The sequence below is a fragment of the Accipiter gentilis genome, chromosome 5, assembly GCF_929443795.1.
Source record: "Accipiter gentilis chromosome 5, bAccGen1.1, whole genome shotgun sequence".
NCBI lineage: Eukaryota > Metazoa > Chordata > Aves > Accipitriformes > Accipitridae > Astur > Astur gentilis.
Genome location: NC_064884.1, coordinates 20,518,219 through 20,534,744, shown reverse-complemented (window position 1 = coordinate 20,534,744; position 16,526 = coordinate 20,518,219). Strand labels below are relative to the sequence as shown.

The following is a 16,526-nucleotide window of genomic DNA, read 5'->3' as shown; positions in this document are numbered from 1 at the left end:
CCATGCCATGCGAATAGAGAGCAACAAAGTTAAAGAATGTACTCCTAAGCTGGTAAGTTTGTGTATCAGAGTAACAGGATAGCAGAGGTCCTAACATTTCTTTCCTGGAAATGTATATTTTCTATTATATACATGCACTTCCCTTACCAGAAGCAAAGAGCAATGATGTTTGTATTTTGTTGTGTCACTGAAGCCATCGTATTGTTATGGTGACCTGCTACTTAAAAAATAACTAACTAGCCTAAATAAAGAACATCTCAGCACAGTTGGGTCATGAGGATGTTTTTTCCATCTTTGGAATAAAACAGAAAGGCTTGATTTCCATATCCTATTTTAGTCCTGATACTAGTTAAAAAATCAGCTTTTGACTTACATCTGGACTGTTCCACAGCCCATAATAAACAAAATTGAATGCACTTTGGACACGTACAGACCTTGTCATATTCAATTAGAATACTTCCGGGCTAAGCAATTCCTACTAGTAGAGCACTGTGTTGTTTAAAAAAAAAAAATTCTAGAGTATCATCTTGATGATGTAAAATTATCTGTTTGACTAAAATGTATATGGGTGTCTTCTTTACATTGCACCTTTATACCATTTTTCAGAGCACTCAGTTCAGCTGAGTTTTCCAAACCTTTTCTGCATCCAGCCACATGCTGCACGTTTTGTCTCACCTAGTTGTGTGTTACTTCATTTACCTTATCTTGCATTTTAATGGTTTCACAATTTTCAGTGACCACAGACAGCATTGTAGTTTTGATAGGGGTAAGGGAAAATCCCTTTTATTTTGCTCAGTAAAATACGTAAGAGACCGTTGCCTGTACTTGCTTCTTGAGGAACAGAACTTTTTTGTTGATTGTTTGTCGGTCTTCCCTATTCTGACTTTCAGCCCTATCTCAATCTCAGCTTCCTCTCCTCCTGCAGTTAATTACAGTTCCTAGGTTGTTCTCTAAACTCCTTTCCTCTTTGGGGAGTTGTGTTCATTAATATAAAACTCAAACCACATAAGTCTTCCACCCAGATTCCCATAGTTGTTACATACTTTTTTTTTCTTCTTACTCCTCTCAGCATCTTTCTCTTCCAGCCTTCAACACTGCCTCTTTGTCTGTTTAAACTCCTCTACCCCCATGCAACCTGTCAACAAGCTCTTGAGTGTTGTTCAGACTAAGCCTCTACAGTCTTAATTCTGGCTGCTCCCCATGCCTCATACGAGGGCTTGGTTCGTAGCCCTGTGTTCCCATCACCAGTTCCATCTTGATTTTCTTCTCCTGAGCATTGGCCTATGTGTGTCAGAACCATCAGTGCACCTGGTGCTGCATTCCTGAGAGCAGCAAAACAATTATTTAAATATTTTGAAATGTAGGGATGCAACCTAATATTTAAAGCTACTGTCCTCTTGTTAATGTAGAGTAAGGATCTGAATGGATAATCTCCCAAGAGGAAAAATGCATACACTATAAATTGTATTAATTAAGCTTTGAGAACATGTGAAAAAAGAATAAAGAGACTTCAGTGCTTCTGTTGTCTGTGAAACAGCTAGTGCTGACTCCAGCTGATAAATCCACCCACACAATGCTGCATCTCGATCTGAGCTAGCATGTGAGGGACCAGCTCTGGAACCTCTGCACTTGCTGTGCAGTTAATCTGCAGCTGGATAAAAATCAGTTGCATTAGATTCAGGAACCTGTTGATCAGCAAGCAGATCTGGCAATCTGTTGTGGGCATCTCATGCTTTTTAATGGCATTTCCAAACAGGTTCTCAGGGACTTTGCCTTTGAACTCAAAAAAGCCAAGTCATGGCTGCCGTATGGTTTAGAAGAATTGTGTAGTCAGTGCTTAAAAGAATTATGTAAGAAAAAGCTAATTAAGTTTTCATTTCATTTGATGAGTTGCTACCAATCTTATAGAACAAATACAGGCTAGAAATAGGCACTTGGTAGTAATTGTGTTTGCACTGAACCTGTAAGCAATCTACAGGTATTGAAAGAAAATGTTTTTCATAATGATGCTTCACAAAAAAATCAGAACTAACATTTGTTAACCCTTCTGAAGGGGTGTCAAGTGCTCATGCTCAATTCTGCCATTACTCATGTATCCCCAGTGTGTCTTGAGTTAAATGCTTTTATCATAGATTAAATAATGAAAGCTTTGACTCAGGTGGTGAATAAGAGCATAACATTATCATAATATTAACTTCACCTTTATCCAAAAAACTTGGAGTACTAAGTCTGGAAAGAAAGCTATATAGAATTTCTGCTTTATCAGCTAGAGAAGAGAAAACCATATAAGTATATTATGCACATCCTAAATCTTGCATGTTCTGGATAAAATACTTTTAGAAAATCTAAAGTAAATGGAAGGACAAACGTGGAAGAGAAGTTCCAACTTAAGTATAGATTTTTCCAGGAATTGTAATCTGGATTTTAAAAAATGGATAATTTGTAAATAATATGCAAAATTCTGCTAAATTTATTGATTTAATAGCTTTGGCTATCCTTTTGTAAAGCCTAGTTTTAAGATCAGTTACATCTTCAGTTTGTTAGCTGTGTAATTAAGGTATTTGGTAATATCGCATAAGGCTATTTCAGAGTTAACTGGAAAGTATTTAGGTGGTGACTGGAGCATTTAACATTTCTGTAGAGAGTTTCAGCAGCAAGTATTAAGACTTTATAGTTGACATTTAATATGTCTGGCAAGTAGTGCTCTATGGTTTGAAGAAGTAGCTCTGTGCTTTAAAAAATTGTTAGAATATCATTTTTCCACATCTTGAGAGTGCTATTTTAATGATTTTCTCCCAGCAGTGTTATTTCCATATATATAATTTAGATAGCAAATATATTTTAAGTAATGTGGTACCTTAAATTTGGAGTCAGTGGTTAGTTACTGGTTTTTGCTTCAAGTTGTAAAATACAGGAGAAAAACCTGACCTTCATTACGTCACTGTGAATCTGGAGTAACAGTCTGGCAGCTCCTAAGCAATATTTGGTTCTCTGATTAAAATCTGATTAATGGTGAAGAAAGTTTATAATTTATTGCTGCTTTGTCTTCCCTTTTTTTTGTATATCCCTGTTAAGATGTTAATTCAGTGTATTTATAGATATTTGTCTCATCATTAATGGATTTGTTCATACTGATTTGAATCGTTGACAGGATTAAAAAAAAAAAAATGCTTTTTAACAAGTTATTTTGTACATATAATCAGGTATTTAAAAAAATCTCAGCAAGGTATACATTTTGCATTTCCTAAATGAGTTGGCAGTGCTTCTGTCTGAGGATGAGGTGGGTGTGTTTACAAAACAACTTTTTCAGGGCTGTCACAGTAAATGAAAAATTACTTTCCTGGTTCTGTATATTTTCTTCCCCAGAAGCAGCAGTGAAAACATAAATCAGTTGGTAGCTAGCAGTTAATTGCTTAGCACTGCCATACTTTAGTCAAGTGGGGGCATCGTTGGTCTTTCACAAATAGGTAATATGGCCAAAAGGATTGCCTTGTTCAACTTAAGTGGATGTGATATAGTAAATTACTTGCTCTATTTTTATCATAATTTGGGAACTCTGTAGCTATAAGGTGCATAAATAGCATGTTTGTTGTGTATCTATGCTTGTAATTATATTACATTAAAAAAATAAGTGGGCTCAGTTCTTTCTCTATAATTCAGATTTTGGATTTATGTCAGTCAAATAATTCTATCTATTTAATTACATCTAAAAAGTTTTTAAAGTGACAACATTTTTGTAGTGAAATGCCTGCATATTTCTTGAAAACATAAGTTGCAATCAGTAAGTTCTCTGCTGAATTTGAGAAACAACGGACAGTCTGACAAATACCAAACGCCTGAATTATTTTATTCCATTGTAATTCTTGTTTTGTGCTAACAAAAATGTTACTAAAAGTGTCAAAAGTACCCTTTTAGGAAATGGTCATTATTAGCTAATGATACTTGTTAGAAACCACCCTCTGATAACAATTTATGGCCTAAATTCCCTTTCCTTGTAGAAAAGCTAAAGCCTGGAAGAGGAAGCTCTTTGGTATGGTTGGAAGTGGCTGTTTAGAAACACTGTGCCTTAATTACCTTTATGCATTCACGTGCTTAAACAGGAAGAGCGCAGCCAAAAACTTTACACTGGAGCCTATATGAGATGAATGCATTAATCATATGTCACAGATGCAGCAACTTTGATCCCCATGCCGCAATAGAAGATCACAACTCGGGTTAAACTCTGCCCCTGCTATGCCTGGCTTTTGATCCAGTCGCAGTGTTATCTTCATTAAAAGTGAAAGGGCTTGTGGGGATGTTTTTCTGCGGCTGCATTTTGGGCAATCTTTTCAAGGGTGTGTATCACAGGCTGTGCAGGACTATGCCTTAAATATTTAAGCGTGGTGTTTCCACGGGTACAGTTCTTGGCCTGTTCTCCTATGTAGATCTGGAATCCTGTATATCTACATCCTTTGGAGACAAGTGCCAAGGGCAACGACTGGAGATAATAACTTGCGATTTGTGTCTTTTGCAAGTTACAGTCACTGTAAACTGACAGCTGTGAAGGACCTAAACTCACATCAAAGGACACAGATTGTCTAGTTAGGTCAATTAATGTTAATTCTCATCTTCCATTAAATTCTTTTTTATTCTTCCCCCCTTTTTTTCCCCCCCCGCCCCCCCCCCCCTTTTTTTTCCTTTTTTTTTTTTTTTTCCTCTCCAGCCAAGCCCAATACCAAGTCCTGTTTTGGGGAGAAAGCCAAATGCTAGTCAGTCACTGCTTGTGTGGTGCAAAGAAGTTACAAAAAACTATAGGGGAGTGAAAATCACCAATTTTACTACATCGTGGAGAAACGGTTTATCCTTTTGTGCAATATTACATCACTTTAGACCAGACCTAATGTAAGTTGTATACTCTTTGCCTGCATAAGCTAACTGTCATAGAAATATGTAACATTTAAGTTTACATAAAAATCAAGTCCCTATTCATTTCAGGTGTTGAACTGTTTTCACCCTTTTCTTTTAAGCAGGGAACCACCATCCTTTCTAAGAAAACAGATTTATGAATGCTCAAACTTTATGACCTCTTTACTCTCTCTTGTTGCATAAACAATTGTTTCTCCCCTGTCTGTGATGTGTTTTTCTTTTCTTAATTGTATACAAAGAACTGACTTCAAGATGATTATGAAAATTGTGCTGGTGTTGAAATGAGATGAGAGGCATAAGCCTGTAGCTCTTTGTACGCTGACAAGGACGGATTACCTCTTGGTAAATTTGGTTGTCAAGGCCGGCCTCTAGTCCCTGCCTTAACTTCTTTTTTAGATGGAAAGCTTCAGGCAATGAAACATGTAATCGGTGTTTATTTATTTATTTATTCCTTTAATTTTCCACACTATTAGTTTTGTTGATTGAATTGCTGTGAAATTGCTAGTTACTGTATGATATTATTGTATGTCAAATTTTTAGATTCAGTTTGTTTTAAAACTGCTGCTTTTATCAAATACTGTACATACCCACTGTGCCATTTTCCCCCTCAGTGACTACAAGTCCCTGAATCCTCAAGATATTAAAGAGAACAACAAAAAGGTAAGAACTGCCAGGGGAAAAAAAAAGACATAGCTTCAATTTTGGCTTCACTGCAGGTTTTTATTAATTTGGGGAAAGTGCAGTTGTTCTGTAAGGTCATAACAGCAGCTCACAGAAGGTATTCAACCTCCCGCAGTTCAAATCGGATGCATTATTGACTCTCGTTTGTCATGGTCTTTAACATTCACAACAAGTGCAAGGCTGGCATTGGAGTTTAATATTTGTATGGCCTACGTTAACCGTGAAAGTGGAGGAAAGGGCTGGCCAGCCCTCTGTGGTCACTCCTCTGATATTTCTAATCAGCTACGTAATTAAAAAAAAAAAGAAAACGTAACTGCTCTTGGTTTGTTGTACACAAGACTCCTCTTTCTGTTGCTTTAATGGGACTCCGTGCATTGGTCATGGTCGATGTTGCTTTGATGGTGATTTTTGTATTTTTAAAGATGAAATTTTACACCTACTTCTATACTGCACCAGGTGAGTGAAGTGGTGGATGCCACATGGAAAGTTTGGCATAAAAAGTGTTGAGACAATACTTTGCAAATAAACCAAAATATTAACAAAATAGTTAATAGCATTGTGTTGATCAGCTGTTTTAAACCATTCTTTGTATCTTTGTGATGCAAAGATGTAAAAAGTTTCTCTGGAAGAAGCAGGAACTTGGTTTGGGCATCACCAGAAGACTTTCTATTTCTGCTCACTATTTTAGGCATGTTACAAGCTTTGGTTGGGCCCTAGGGACATGTTTAGAAATGGTAATTTTCATATGAGTCACTGATAATGAAATTGTTCCTGAAGATCATCTGAAAACTGTTTTTAAGTACCTGTCTTCTCAATGCTGTGATTTTATTTTTATACAGCTTTAAAATCACCATATTTAATTGGGATGAAGGCATAAAAATGTACTTTGAATAAATTAATAAGGTTCAATATTATATAGCAAATTTAACTAAAGAGTATTAGATTGTAGATATGTGGAATTTCTGAAAGTGCTTTATTAAAATTAATTTGTGTTTAGAGTAATTATATTTTAATGTGTCTGCACACTTATGTGTTAACCAGGGATTTATTTGTCCTTAAAATAAACTTAAGTATCATAAATAATAAAATACCTCTGAGCTGCTGTTATCTAATGAATGGTTTGGCCAATGATATCTTTTTCATAATAACACTGGGTCCTATGATGACCTAAGTGGATTATCCATGACATTACAGTGTTTTCTGTGACCATATGTTTTTGTACTTCAGGTTCTGCTGAGCATCCGGCTAATTAAGCCAGATTATAAAAAGAAAGAATAGATTATTAATTAAAAACATTAGTGGTACGATCACTCATCTTTTCTTTATGAAACCGTGATGGCAAACGGTGAACTTTCTAGCCCGTCTCTCTAACAGGATATAGTTCCCAGGACTGAAGAAGTAATGATTGTTGTTATTGTGCAGTTTTTTTTCTTTCATCACTTTGCAAGCCTTCGCCTGACAGCTACATTGAGTATCTCAGTTGCTTCCTGCAGATTTATTTCCTGGTCTCACGCAGTTCTGCCTGATAACCCTGCATGCCCTTGGTTGGAGTGAATGCAGCACTGGCAACAATGGCTGCCTATAAATTCCATGCAGATATGTAACACATTTGACAATGATTCCTCCTAACCAATTAAAATAACATCTATGGATGAATAGGACAATTTTCATTGTCTGAAGCAGCTCTTTCCCGCCCCTTCCCCCCTGACCGGGAAAGGAGGTAAGAGGTGACCGTGACTGTAGATTATAGGTTAACCCATGAGAGTATATCTTTTAGAAGTGCATGACCTTGTTTGTATATTAATAAAAAAAGAAGAAATCTTGAGACAACTGTTTCAGTGCAAATACTGTGTATAATTACACATTGAAATGCTCTGTTACAAAAGGCACATCACTGGGGCTTCTTTATAGGATTTTTATAGTCATTTGCCAAATTGATGCTGCCACTGATGCTGAATAAAAAAGGTTATTTACTTGTGACATCTGATCTTGGCCAGTATGTCAGTGTGTTACATAGTTGGGAAATGGTTGGAATCCTGCCTGTGGTGCTTGTGCTGATGGATCCCAATTGATGTCTGTCAATCAGCTTGTCAGTAATTAAAAAAGAAAAAAACAACTTCATCAGGAGATAGGTAAATAGGTTTAGTGTCCTGAATATACATATGTGTGTGTGTGTATTGTAATTTCTGCAATATAATTATATCTCTTAGAAAAACCAGCCCCCAAACCCCAGCCAACTACTCCAGATTACATTAGCATCAGTCAGAATTCAGATATATTTTTGGCACATTGTGCTAATTGCAAATTCAAATTTCTATGAGGAACAAAAGAGAAACCAGGATTATCTTTGAGAAAATTAAAAACATTACAAGGATACCTTCCTAGCTGATCCAAAGAGCTGTGGTTCTACTTAAATGTCATATGTATCTAACTATCTATATGGCATTCCCAGTAACATTAACCAACTAATTTTATTTACTACGTCCATTTGACTATTAGTAACTAATAATGAAAAATGTTTTAAAATTACAGCATACAGGCAGTATAGTCCCTTATCAAGAACAGAAAATTTTCATATTGCTAATAACTTGTCCTACACTTTAAAAATGTAAGCTACTAAACTATACTTGGCTGGAGCTTGGAGGGGATGAAAGTGGAAGGGCACAACAGTATGGTTCCAATAATAAACTTCTGGTTTTAATTACTTTATTGTTTAGAGAAGCTTGTTTCATTTGAGGGATTATTGTGTGGAAATAGTAATATATCTTCTGGATGTTCAACTGGCACTTTCAATTTTTGTGATGCTTTTTATTTTTGCTTTTTTTTCCAGTTTTTGACCATTTCTACAGAATTCTGCAATACATTTGAACTTGATTGTCTTGACAAAATATTCCATTTTGCAAGGAGGGAATCCTTTTAGAATATACATTTAAACAGAATTACAGGGATAGTATTGAGTCAAAATGGAAAAAATTCTTTACCTTTAAGCTGGCAGCCATATTTGTATAACAGGCATTCATGCTCACTTCTACTACTTGATTCCACAAAATCATAAGCATGTATTTAATTGTGTGTGTAGGAGTTGCTTGTTGACCTTGGTGGGATCATGCAAGAGAATAGTTAAACATGCATATATAAACATTGGCAAAATTAAGGCTTAGTTACATCTTTGTTTAACAAAAAGTAATTTGACTTGGAAAATTTACTCTGTTAATACCATGTTACAAACTAGTTAGAAACACTAGGCCTTTATAAATATGCTGGAATATCAAGAAGCTCCCAGCTTTTCTAACAGTGAAGAAGAACCCATCACACACTGCTACATGGACACATACGGAACATATGATTGCTATTTATAGAACTAATGACTGTAAAACAGTTGCATGCCAATCTAGATATCTAGTGTACTTTAAAAGGAGAGAAGCAAGAACGTGTGTTGTCCAGAATGAGAAGGAGAGGGGATGGGAAATAAGTATCTGGCATCAGCAGGAAACTATGGTGTTTAATCCTAAGCATCACCAGAAGAACTGAGCAGGCAGTAAAAAGTGATTGCAGCTGTATTGAGAATATCCATCATTCCAAAAACAATCCTTCTGCTGTAGTGTTACCCATGCTAAGCAAGTGCCTTTCCTGACAACTCTGACATACTGTCCTCACCTTCTTTTTACAGACATGGGAGATATTCTTAGGATTTAGTTTTATTAGCATATAAATAAGAAATTAAGAGTATAAAAGAGTTCAGGTCAAGTCATGTCTATGGGCTTTGGCTGCCGTGGACTGCTAAGCCCATCCTTAGGTCCTTTCATTCTTCAGATGGTAACTCCCACTACTTTCAGTGTGGGGTGATGGGTTATGTATGCCACTGAATCAGCACTGACCCACTTAATCAAACAACAAATCCTAGTGTTACCTTTGGTCCACAGGACAGCGCAGCTGGCTCACTACGCTTTCATACCCAGCCTGTTCTCTGCTGGTGTATGAGCATTCATCATTCCTGGTACCTGCCATGGCTTAGGCTGCCCACCTAAATCCCTGCACTGCTCTCCTTTAACTCTCCTTTCTTTGTGCTCCTCATGGCTGTTCTCTTCCACCTCTCTTGTCTCCCTCTCCTCCATATCCAACCTGATCCTGCTCTTCCAGCTCTGTGTTCCAAGACCAGGTAAATGACAGCTGTCCCTCCTCTACAATCTCAGTTCTTTCCATTCCCTCCCACCCATCATTTTCCTGCTGTTCTGCTCTGTCTGGAGCTTTGCATCAGCAAATACGGCAAATATGTTTTCCACTGCTACTCCTGTATCTAAGCACAGCTCTGCTTTTATAAATGGCATAACAATCTCTGGTAATGAACCTTCCCAAGAAATTATATCCCACCAAAGGCCAGCAATGATTTTAGGCCAAATCATCTTGCACGCAGAGAGCCAGAAGGGCTTAAAAATATTCAGATAATTTCTATGTCTAGATAAACTCTGTGAATCATTTGTTATAGTGATACAAAAATTACTTCACTGAAAATGCTTTAGCAAGTTATACCTGAGCATGAGGGGAAGCGTAAAAAATTTCAGGAAGATAAATTTCAGCTCTCAGAAGCAGAGTTTGAAAAGTGGCTGAAATAAAAACTGTTTGACCCTCGAGTAGGGAATGACATTGCAATGGGAATGAGAGCGCCTTCTTTTCTCAGAGCAAGTAAAATAACTGGGTCTGCCGGGAGCCAGCCAGGCCAGACCCACATTCTAACTCACCATTGAATATTTACTAGTGTGAAAACCAAGAGGATAAAAAATATCATAATTGATTTCTCTTTTCTTTCTTTCTTCCACCCTTCTAAAAGTACATAAATAAAGGAAATAGTGTAAAACTGGGATGGAGTTGAAGCGAGGGATGTGTGTTATTGTTTCCTTGTGAAAGGACAGGTTCTCGTCCATGTCTTGAATTTAGCACCTGGTTTTGTTCAAAATAGTGTAGGAATGACAGTTACCATTTTGGACCCCTTCAGAAGAGGGTGAAAAGGAGCTGCAGAATTACTGGGGGAAAAGTCAGAGTGCTTTAACTGAGTGCATCTATGCTAACAGGAGGCCTTTTTAAAGGCTTCCTTGAAACACAATATTGTCTTCCAGGGTTAATCCAGGATAGCAATAATTAATTGTAAATTGAGAAACGGCTTTAATTCTTCAAAACTAGAAAAACCTGATGCACCAAGTCCACTCACTTAAAGGGCTAGCAGAAAGAAGACAATGTGGCCTCACAAAGTAGGAGCCTTGCAAACTGTTTAGCTCTTAGAAATGAAAGTGAAGTGGGAATGGAATTCACTCTCTCTTATAGCTTTAGCATCAACAAATGTTTTTAAAATGCGTTTGTTTGCTGGATTAATGTGATTTGTGTCTTCTATCAAGTAATCTGTGGTGGTGTTTTTTTTGGCTATCTGAACATAGTTTTTCATCAACACAAATCACTGCAATTACGTGACCAGTAGAAGGGAGAAGGTTGATCACCAGTGATAAAGCCCAGGATGGATTAGTGTCGTGTTTCTTATATCTTTGTTCCTTATCTTAAAAAAACACCCTTAGCTGCTTTTTTTCTGGTCCAACTCTTACACTTTTTTTATTTTATTTGCTTGTTTCCTGCTACTTGAGTGAGAACCATTTAAGATATTGGTAGGTTTTCTTACTGCAAGCAGAAGGGCTTTTAAGTTGCAGTGTTATGAACAGCTTTTTACTCATGAAAGTGGCATAATTTTGAGTAACCAGAGACTTTAGTATAGTATGGTATTAAGGTATGTTAAAAATATTTAAAACAGTGCCATTCGAGTGTCTTTACTGGTCATATTCTCTTGATTTGCATTGCTATGAAGATACCCTGGCAGATATCTAGAAGCCATTGGGAAAAATCGATGAGTGGGATGTTGGACTGTGCAACAAAAAATAGTAACTACTGTAATGAAGACTAAAGAATAATAAGTAATAGAGTTGAACCCATACTGTTCCTGTAATACTGGATATGTTTAAGTCTTGCTTACTTTGACTGAAACTTCCCCTTGCATTCTTGAAATGTTATGGTATGTAAGAAACTGCTGCATTATAATCTTTATTTTGTCGTTTTTAAAGGCATATGATGGGTTTGCCAGCTTAGGAATATCGCGATTGCTGGAACCTTCTGACATGGTTTTATTAGCAATACCTGACAAACTGACTGTTATGACCTATCTCTATCAAATAAGAGCACATTTCTGTGGCCAGGAATTAAACGTGGTTCAAATAGAGGAGAACAGTAGTAAAAGCACATATAAAGTGGGTAACTATGAAACGGACACAAACAGTTCTGTTGACCAGGAAAAATTCTACGCAGAGCTGAATGACCTGAACCGGGAGCACGAGCTGCATCCACCAGACAGTGGTTTGGCAGACTTTGCTTCTCAGGATGACTCCGTATTTGTAAATGACAGTGGTGTTGGTGAATCTGAGAGTGAGCATCAGACTCCTGATGACCATTTAAGCCCAAGCACAGCTTCCCCTTCTTCTCGCAGGACTCGAAGTGACACAGATCCACAGAAATCCCAGCAGAGCTCTGGAAGGACTTCTGCATCTGAAGACGTTGGGAAGTATAGCAGCACAGATACAACACAAGCACAGCCTACGTTGGGAAGGAAGAAATTGCTGATAGCTGACACTTTAGACTTGAGTGACTTGGCACATGTCAATGATCAAAAAGAGGACGTGTCTCCCACAGTTGCTTGTGAAGATAATGACAAGAAGAGACACCAGAGCTCAGACAGTACTGTTGGTTTCTCAGAGCAAGAAAAGCTGGGACGTATAGGATCCACAGAGAGCACAAGAGCAGATCCCAGTTCACCTGTCACAAAGCCGAGTTTATCTCCTACTTCTAAGCTTGGATACTCCTATAATAAGGATACGGATCTTGCAAAGAAACTGCATGCTTCTCCAAGGCAAACAGAATCTGATTCTGACAATGATGCCAGAACGGCTTTAAATCATGTAGATCAAACTGCAAAAACAGCCCAGGTAAGAAATTTAAACTTTCTTATGCCTGTGAGTCAGGATGGAGATGCTGTTCAAGTTCTTTGTAATTTTGTAATTTACACCCTATCTTCAGTATAAATGGTGAGGTGAGCAGCGTATTTTTATTGTTGGGCAATAAATAATTTGACTGAAAAGTAGGTGGTGCTGAAAAAGAGCCATCACATGAAAAAGTCATTTATAGGAATTGTCCTACTGTTAATTTTTCCAATCTCTCTCCAATTAAAGGAAGTTATGTTCTCAACTATCTGAAAGAAGTTGGCTCCAAGGCTTTTGCCACTGAATGTGGTAACACCTTCTTTCTTAGTATTGCATACTGAAGCAAAAACTGGAAAAAGACTTATCAGTTCATTGATCCATATTCAAAAAATATAAAGTTCCAAATATCTTAAAATATGACAAAGATATTTCAAAATCTTGTTTGAGAAACCACATAGCCTTGTGAACATCACCACGATGGTGAGGTAGAAACTCCAGAATATTGTTACACTGTTCATTGAGTGGCCTTAAGCACATTACTTAACCACGTTACTTAACCACGTTACTTAACCACAATCTTTTTCCTTTCTATAAAGATAAAAAATATATGGCCACCTGCCTTGCAGATTTGTTGTAAGGATGAAAGTTGAATATTATATAAATGCTGAGTATTATCAGTAAAGCATATCAGCACAAAAATATGTAAAAAATGTTACCAGCCCTGTTTACAAAAATGCCAAAGCAGGCTTATAATTTTACACCTGTGAAGAGCATTCTTGAGTTTTGGCTTTGTGCCATTAGCTCTGATAAGAAAAGACTATAGCCAGTCTTTTGGTAGTGTGGATGGCTTCAAATATTTTTATGGTTTTTTCCTGAGTAAGTGCCATAAAGATTCATTTTATTGCAAGAGAAGCAGCCCATAGGTGGGTGATAATGGCCAAATATTAGTTCTATAGCTAGCTAATTTCTTTCCCTTAATCAGTGAAGTCTCATGAAATTTCTCTTCATCACTTTTGTGTACTGGATGAGAAAGGAACAGCTTGACCCATGCAGAATAATAGAGCAGGAGGAGACAGGATGTCTCCTCTACAAAGATTTTCACCTGCAAGGGTGTAATAGGCCAAGAGAAAGGAAGAGATTACTTTAAAGATGGTTGTTAATCATCTGTGTGTTTGCACATGGTAATAAAATCTCAGATGTGAGTCTCAATCTTAATCTTGAACACTCAGTTGTTGGTTAGAGTCAATGGTCTCAATTTCCATGTGGCCTTTGCAGGAGCACAACCTGCAACATCTGTCCCAGCTCTATGTCATGTAAAGGCCTAGAGACACATTTTCCTAGATTCTTCACAGTTGACCTTGACTAAGAAGTCAGCATTTGGGACTATATATGTATGGGAGCTGCTCGTGTTGCCTATGCAGAAGCCCCCCTTCTGTTACTTCTGCTCTGCAATATAAGCAGTCATGTGCATGAAGAAGGGACTTTCTTGTGGATATTCATAGATGAAGTAGAAGCAGATATTTTTGCAGGGTTTTTTGCCTTGTACCCAGCGTCTGTGTTCAATTTGAGTTATAAATGAGCGATACCCATGTAAGTAGCCAACAAAGTATTATATTTGCATACATATTAAAGTAAATAAGTAAACACATAACACATGTTTAACATGGCTTTCATGAAGCCAATTATTTTTTTTCCACAGTTGCAGTTTAAAGGCATTAAATGTTGATAGAAATTAAGTTTTATGGGGAGGGGAGAGAACTCTTATTTACATTATAAAGGCCTACGACTTTTTTTTAATTTTACATTTTGATCATCTTTACTTTTCATTTCTATAGAATGCTCTGTCACCTCATGAAGCTGTAATCCATGTGACTCCTGACCTTTATTATACAGGAAGGCTCCCGGCTATTAACTACTGTATAAACGTTAAGTACCCTGAGGCTGCCTTGCTGTTAATTATATTTCTTTATTTTTAAGCAACGTATGTTGTCGAGACAGGAAGAACTTAAAGAACGAGCAAGAGTTCTGCTTGAGCAAGCAAGAAGAGATGCAGCTTTAAAGGCAGGGAGTAAGCAACTAACCAATACGATCATTCCAGCCCACAATAAGCAGCTGAATGATGTAAGAAATATTGGCCAGTATGGCAGTTTACATAGTTAAAACTTATTGTATGTGCATATGCTTTTGGGGGGGGGCATGTCCTTGCAGAATATTTCTTTTCCACAATGAATTACTCTGATGTGTCATGTACCCTTAGCTCACTTTTAAAGCCTGTTTCTCCTGCTGTTATGGCCAACAGAAAAATGCCATAGACTTCACTGGAAGCAGAGGTCTGGGAGCTACTTCTTTGATTGGCACTGCAGTTTCTAATGGGATGAAAACCAAAAGTTACTTGTTAAATGATAGTGAAGTAATTTATGCTATTTTTGATTACTTCTCTTTTTTCAGTTTATGTAAATGCATTCCCTAAGCCTGTGATGTCAGCTACTTGCTGCTTCATAAGTGTTGTTGCAGTAAATGAAGCTGCTTGTGACAGTCTTGTAAACGGGTTGATGGAACAATTCCTTTTTATCACCAAAGTTGATTATGCTGGTGAGATGGGAAAGAGCTAGGGAATGAGCTTCAGTGTTGCAGCAGCTATAGTTGCACCTCCAGTGGCCTCCATGGTGACCTGGAAGGATGCATACTCTCTGGAGATGAAAGCTAATTAATTTTTATGCAAACCTTTGCAATGCAGGTTTTGTGATTCTAACTATTGCATGCTAGAGACTGTACTGGCAACTGAGAATGTAAATATAACTAAAAATAATGATACAGAGAATGGCTTGAATCTTTACTGATTCACATCTTTCAGAGCCTAGTCCTGAGGGGCAGATACTGCTTTTTACATAGATGGGATCATACAATCAAAAAATGAAGACAGTGATTTACATGTCTCATTTCATTCTCTAAACTATCTCAGATCCATGCTGTACTTTTTTTTTTTCCTTAACAATTCCTCTCCCCAAACTGACACTTCTTTTTTTGTCAAAATATATTCATATATGCAGACAAGTCTTATTTGTATAATGATAACTTGATATATAAGCAATTTTTTTATTACTTTGTATTTAAGTTTTTTCTTAGATAAGTATATTTTAATATAAATTTCACTTTGGTTTTTTTTTTAATTAGTTTTTCATAAAGCAAACAGCATGAGAGGAGGGATTCTATAGGTAGCTACTCAGGCAGAAACAGCTGTAATTAAAGTTACCTAACATTTCTTATTACAACCTCCTATATTCAAAGGGTTTATAACTTTGCTAGTATTTCATTGTTTGAGCTGTAATTTTCCCCATCAGCTCTCTGCTTCGGGGTAATATTTATTTATTTATTTAACTTTAAAAAACAAAACAAAACAAAAAACCCAACCTGTCCAACTGTTTCTCTGTATTATGTTGGATAAAGCATTGTTTTATCCATGTTAAAAAATGTCTTATGGGAAGAAGGTTCCATCCCCTTGAAAAATCTGTTCAAAACAATCAAAGTTATATTAAAAGCAAAGTCTTGTCAGAGGGCCTTGAAGTTCAGAAAAGTTGGTAAGTGTCAGTAAAAATTGTCTGTATGGACACAGCACAGCAAGAGCATCTTTTACTGTTGTTCCCCTAAGGATCAGGGCCCATTCTGATGCAGATCATAGTATTGGAAAGCAAAATTTTCTCTTTTAGACTCAAACTCCTGCTGATGAAATCCAAACAGGAGGAAAAGGAGCTACCCCACTGGCATGCAGAGGAGAGATGGCAAGGAGGTAGATGGCAAGGTAAAGTTAGACAAAAATAAAGACTCTGTCTAGGCCATGAAAACCAGCTGGAGGACAGGAGATGGGGACAGAGTTTTCAGGGTGAGAGTGTCAGGATTGTGTAGTTCAGGCAGCCAGATTACACATGAGAC

The 16,526-nt window shown here is 37.1% G+C and overlaps 1 protein-coding gene across 10 annotated transcripts in view; it reads left to right on the top strand.

Moving 5' to 3' along the window:
- The window catches only part of EHBP1 (EH domain binding protein 1), a 226,635-nt gene that overhangs the window by 139,335 nt on the left and 70,774 nt on the right, over nt 1-16,526 (top strand). For all 10 annotated transcript variants that reach the window (XM_049799736.1, XM_049799732.1, XM_049799731.1 and 7 more), the window contains 4 exons: nt 4,703-4,881; nt 5,517-5,565; nt 11,688-12,602; nt 14,574-14,717. In XM_049799736.1, coding sequence (XP_049655693.1) covers nt 4,703-4,881; nt 5,517-5,565; nt 11,688-12,602; nt 14,574-14,717 — 1,287 coding nt within the window. The remainder of the gene's footprint in view (nt 1-4,702; nt 4,882-5,516; nt 5,566-11,687; nt 12,603-14,573; nt 14,718-16,526) is intronic.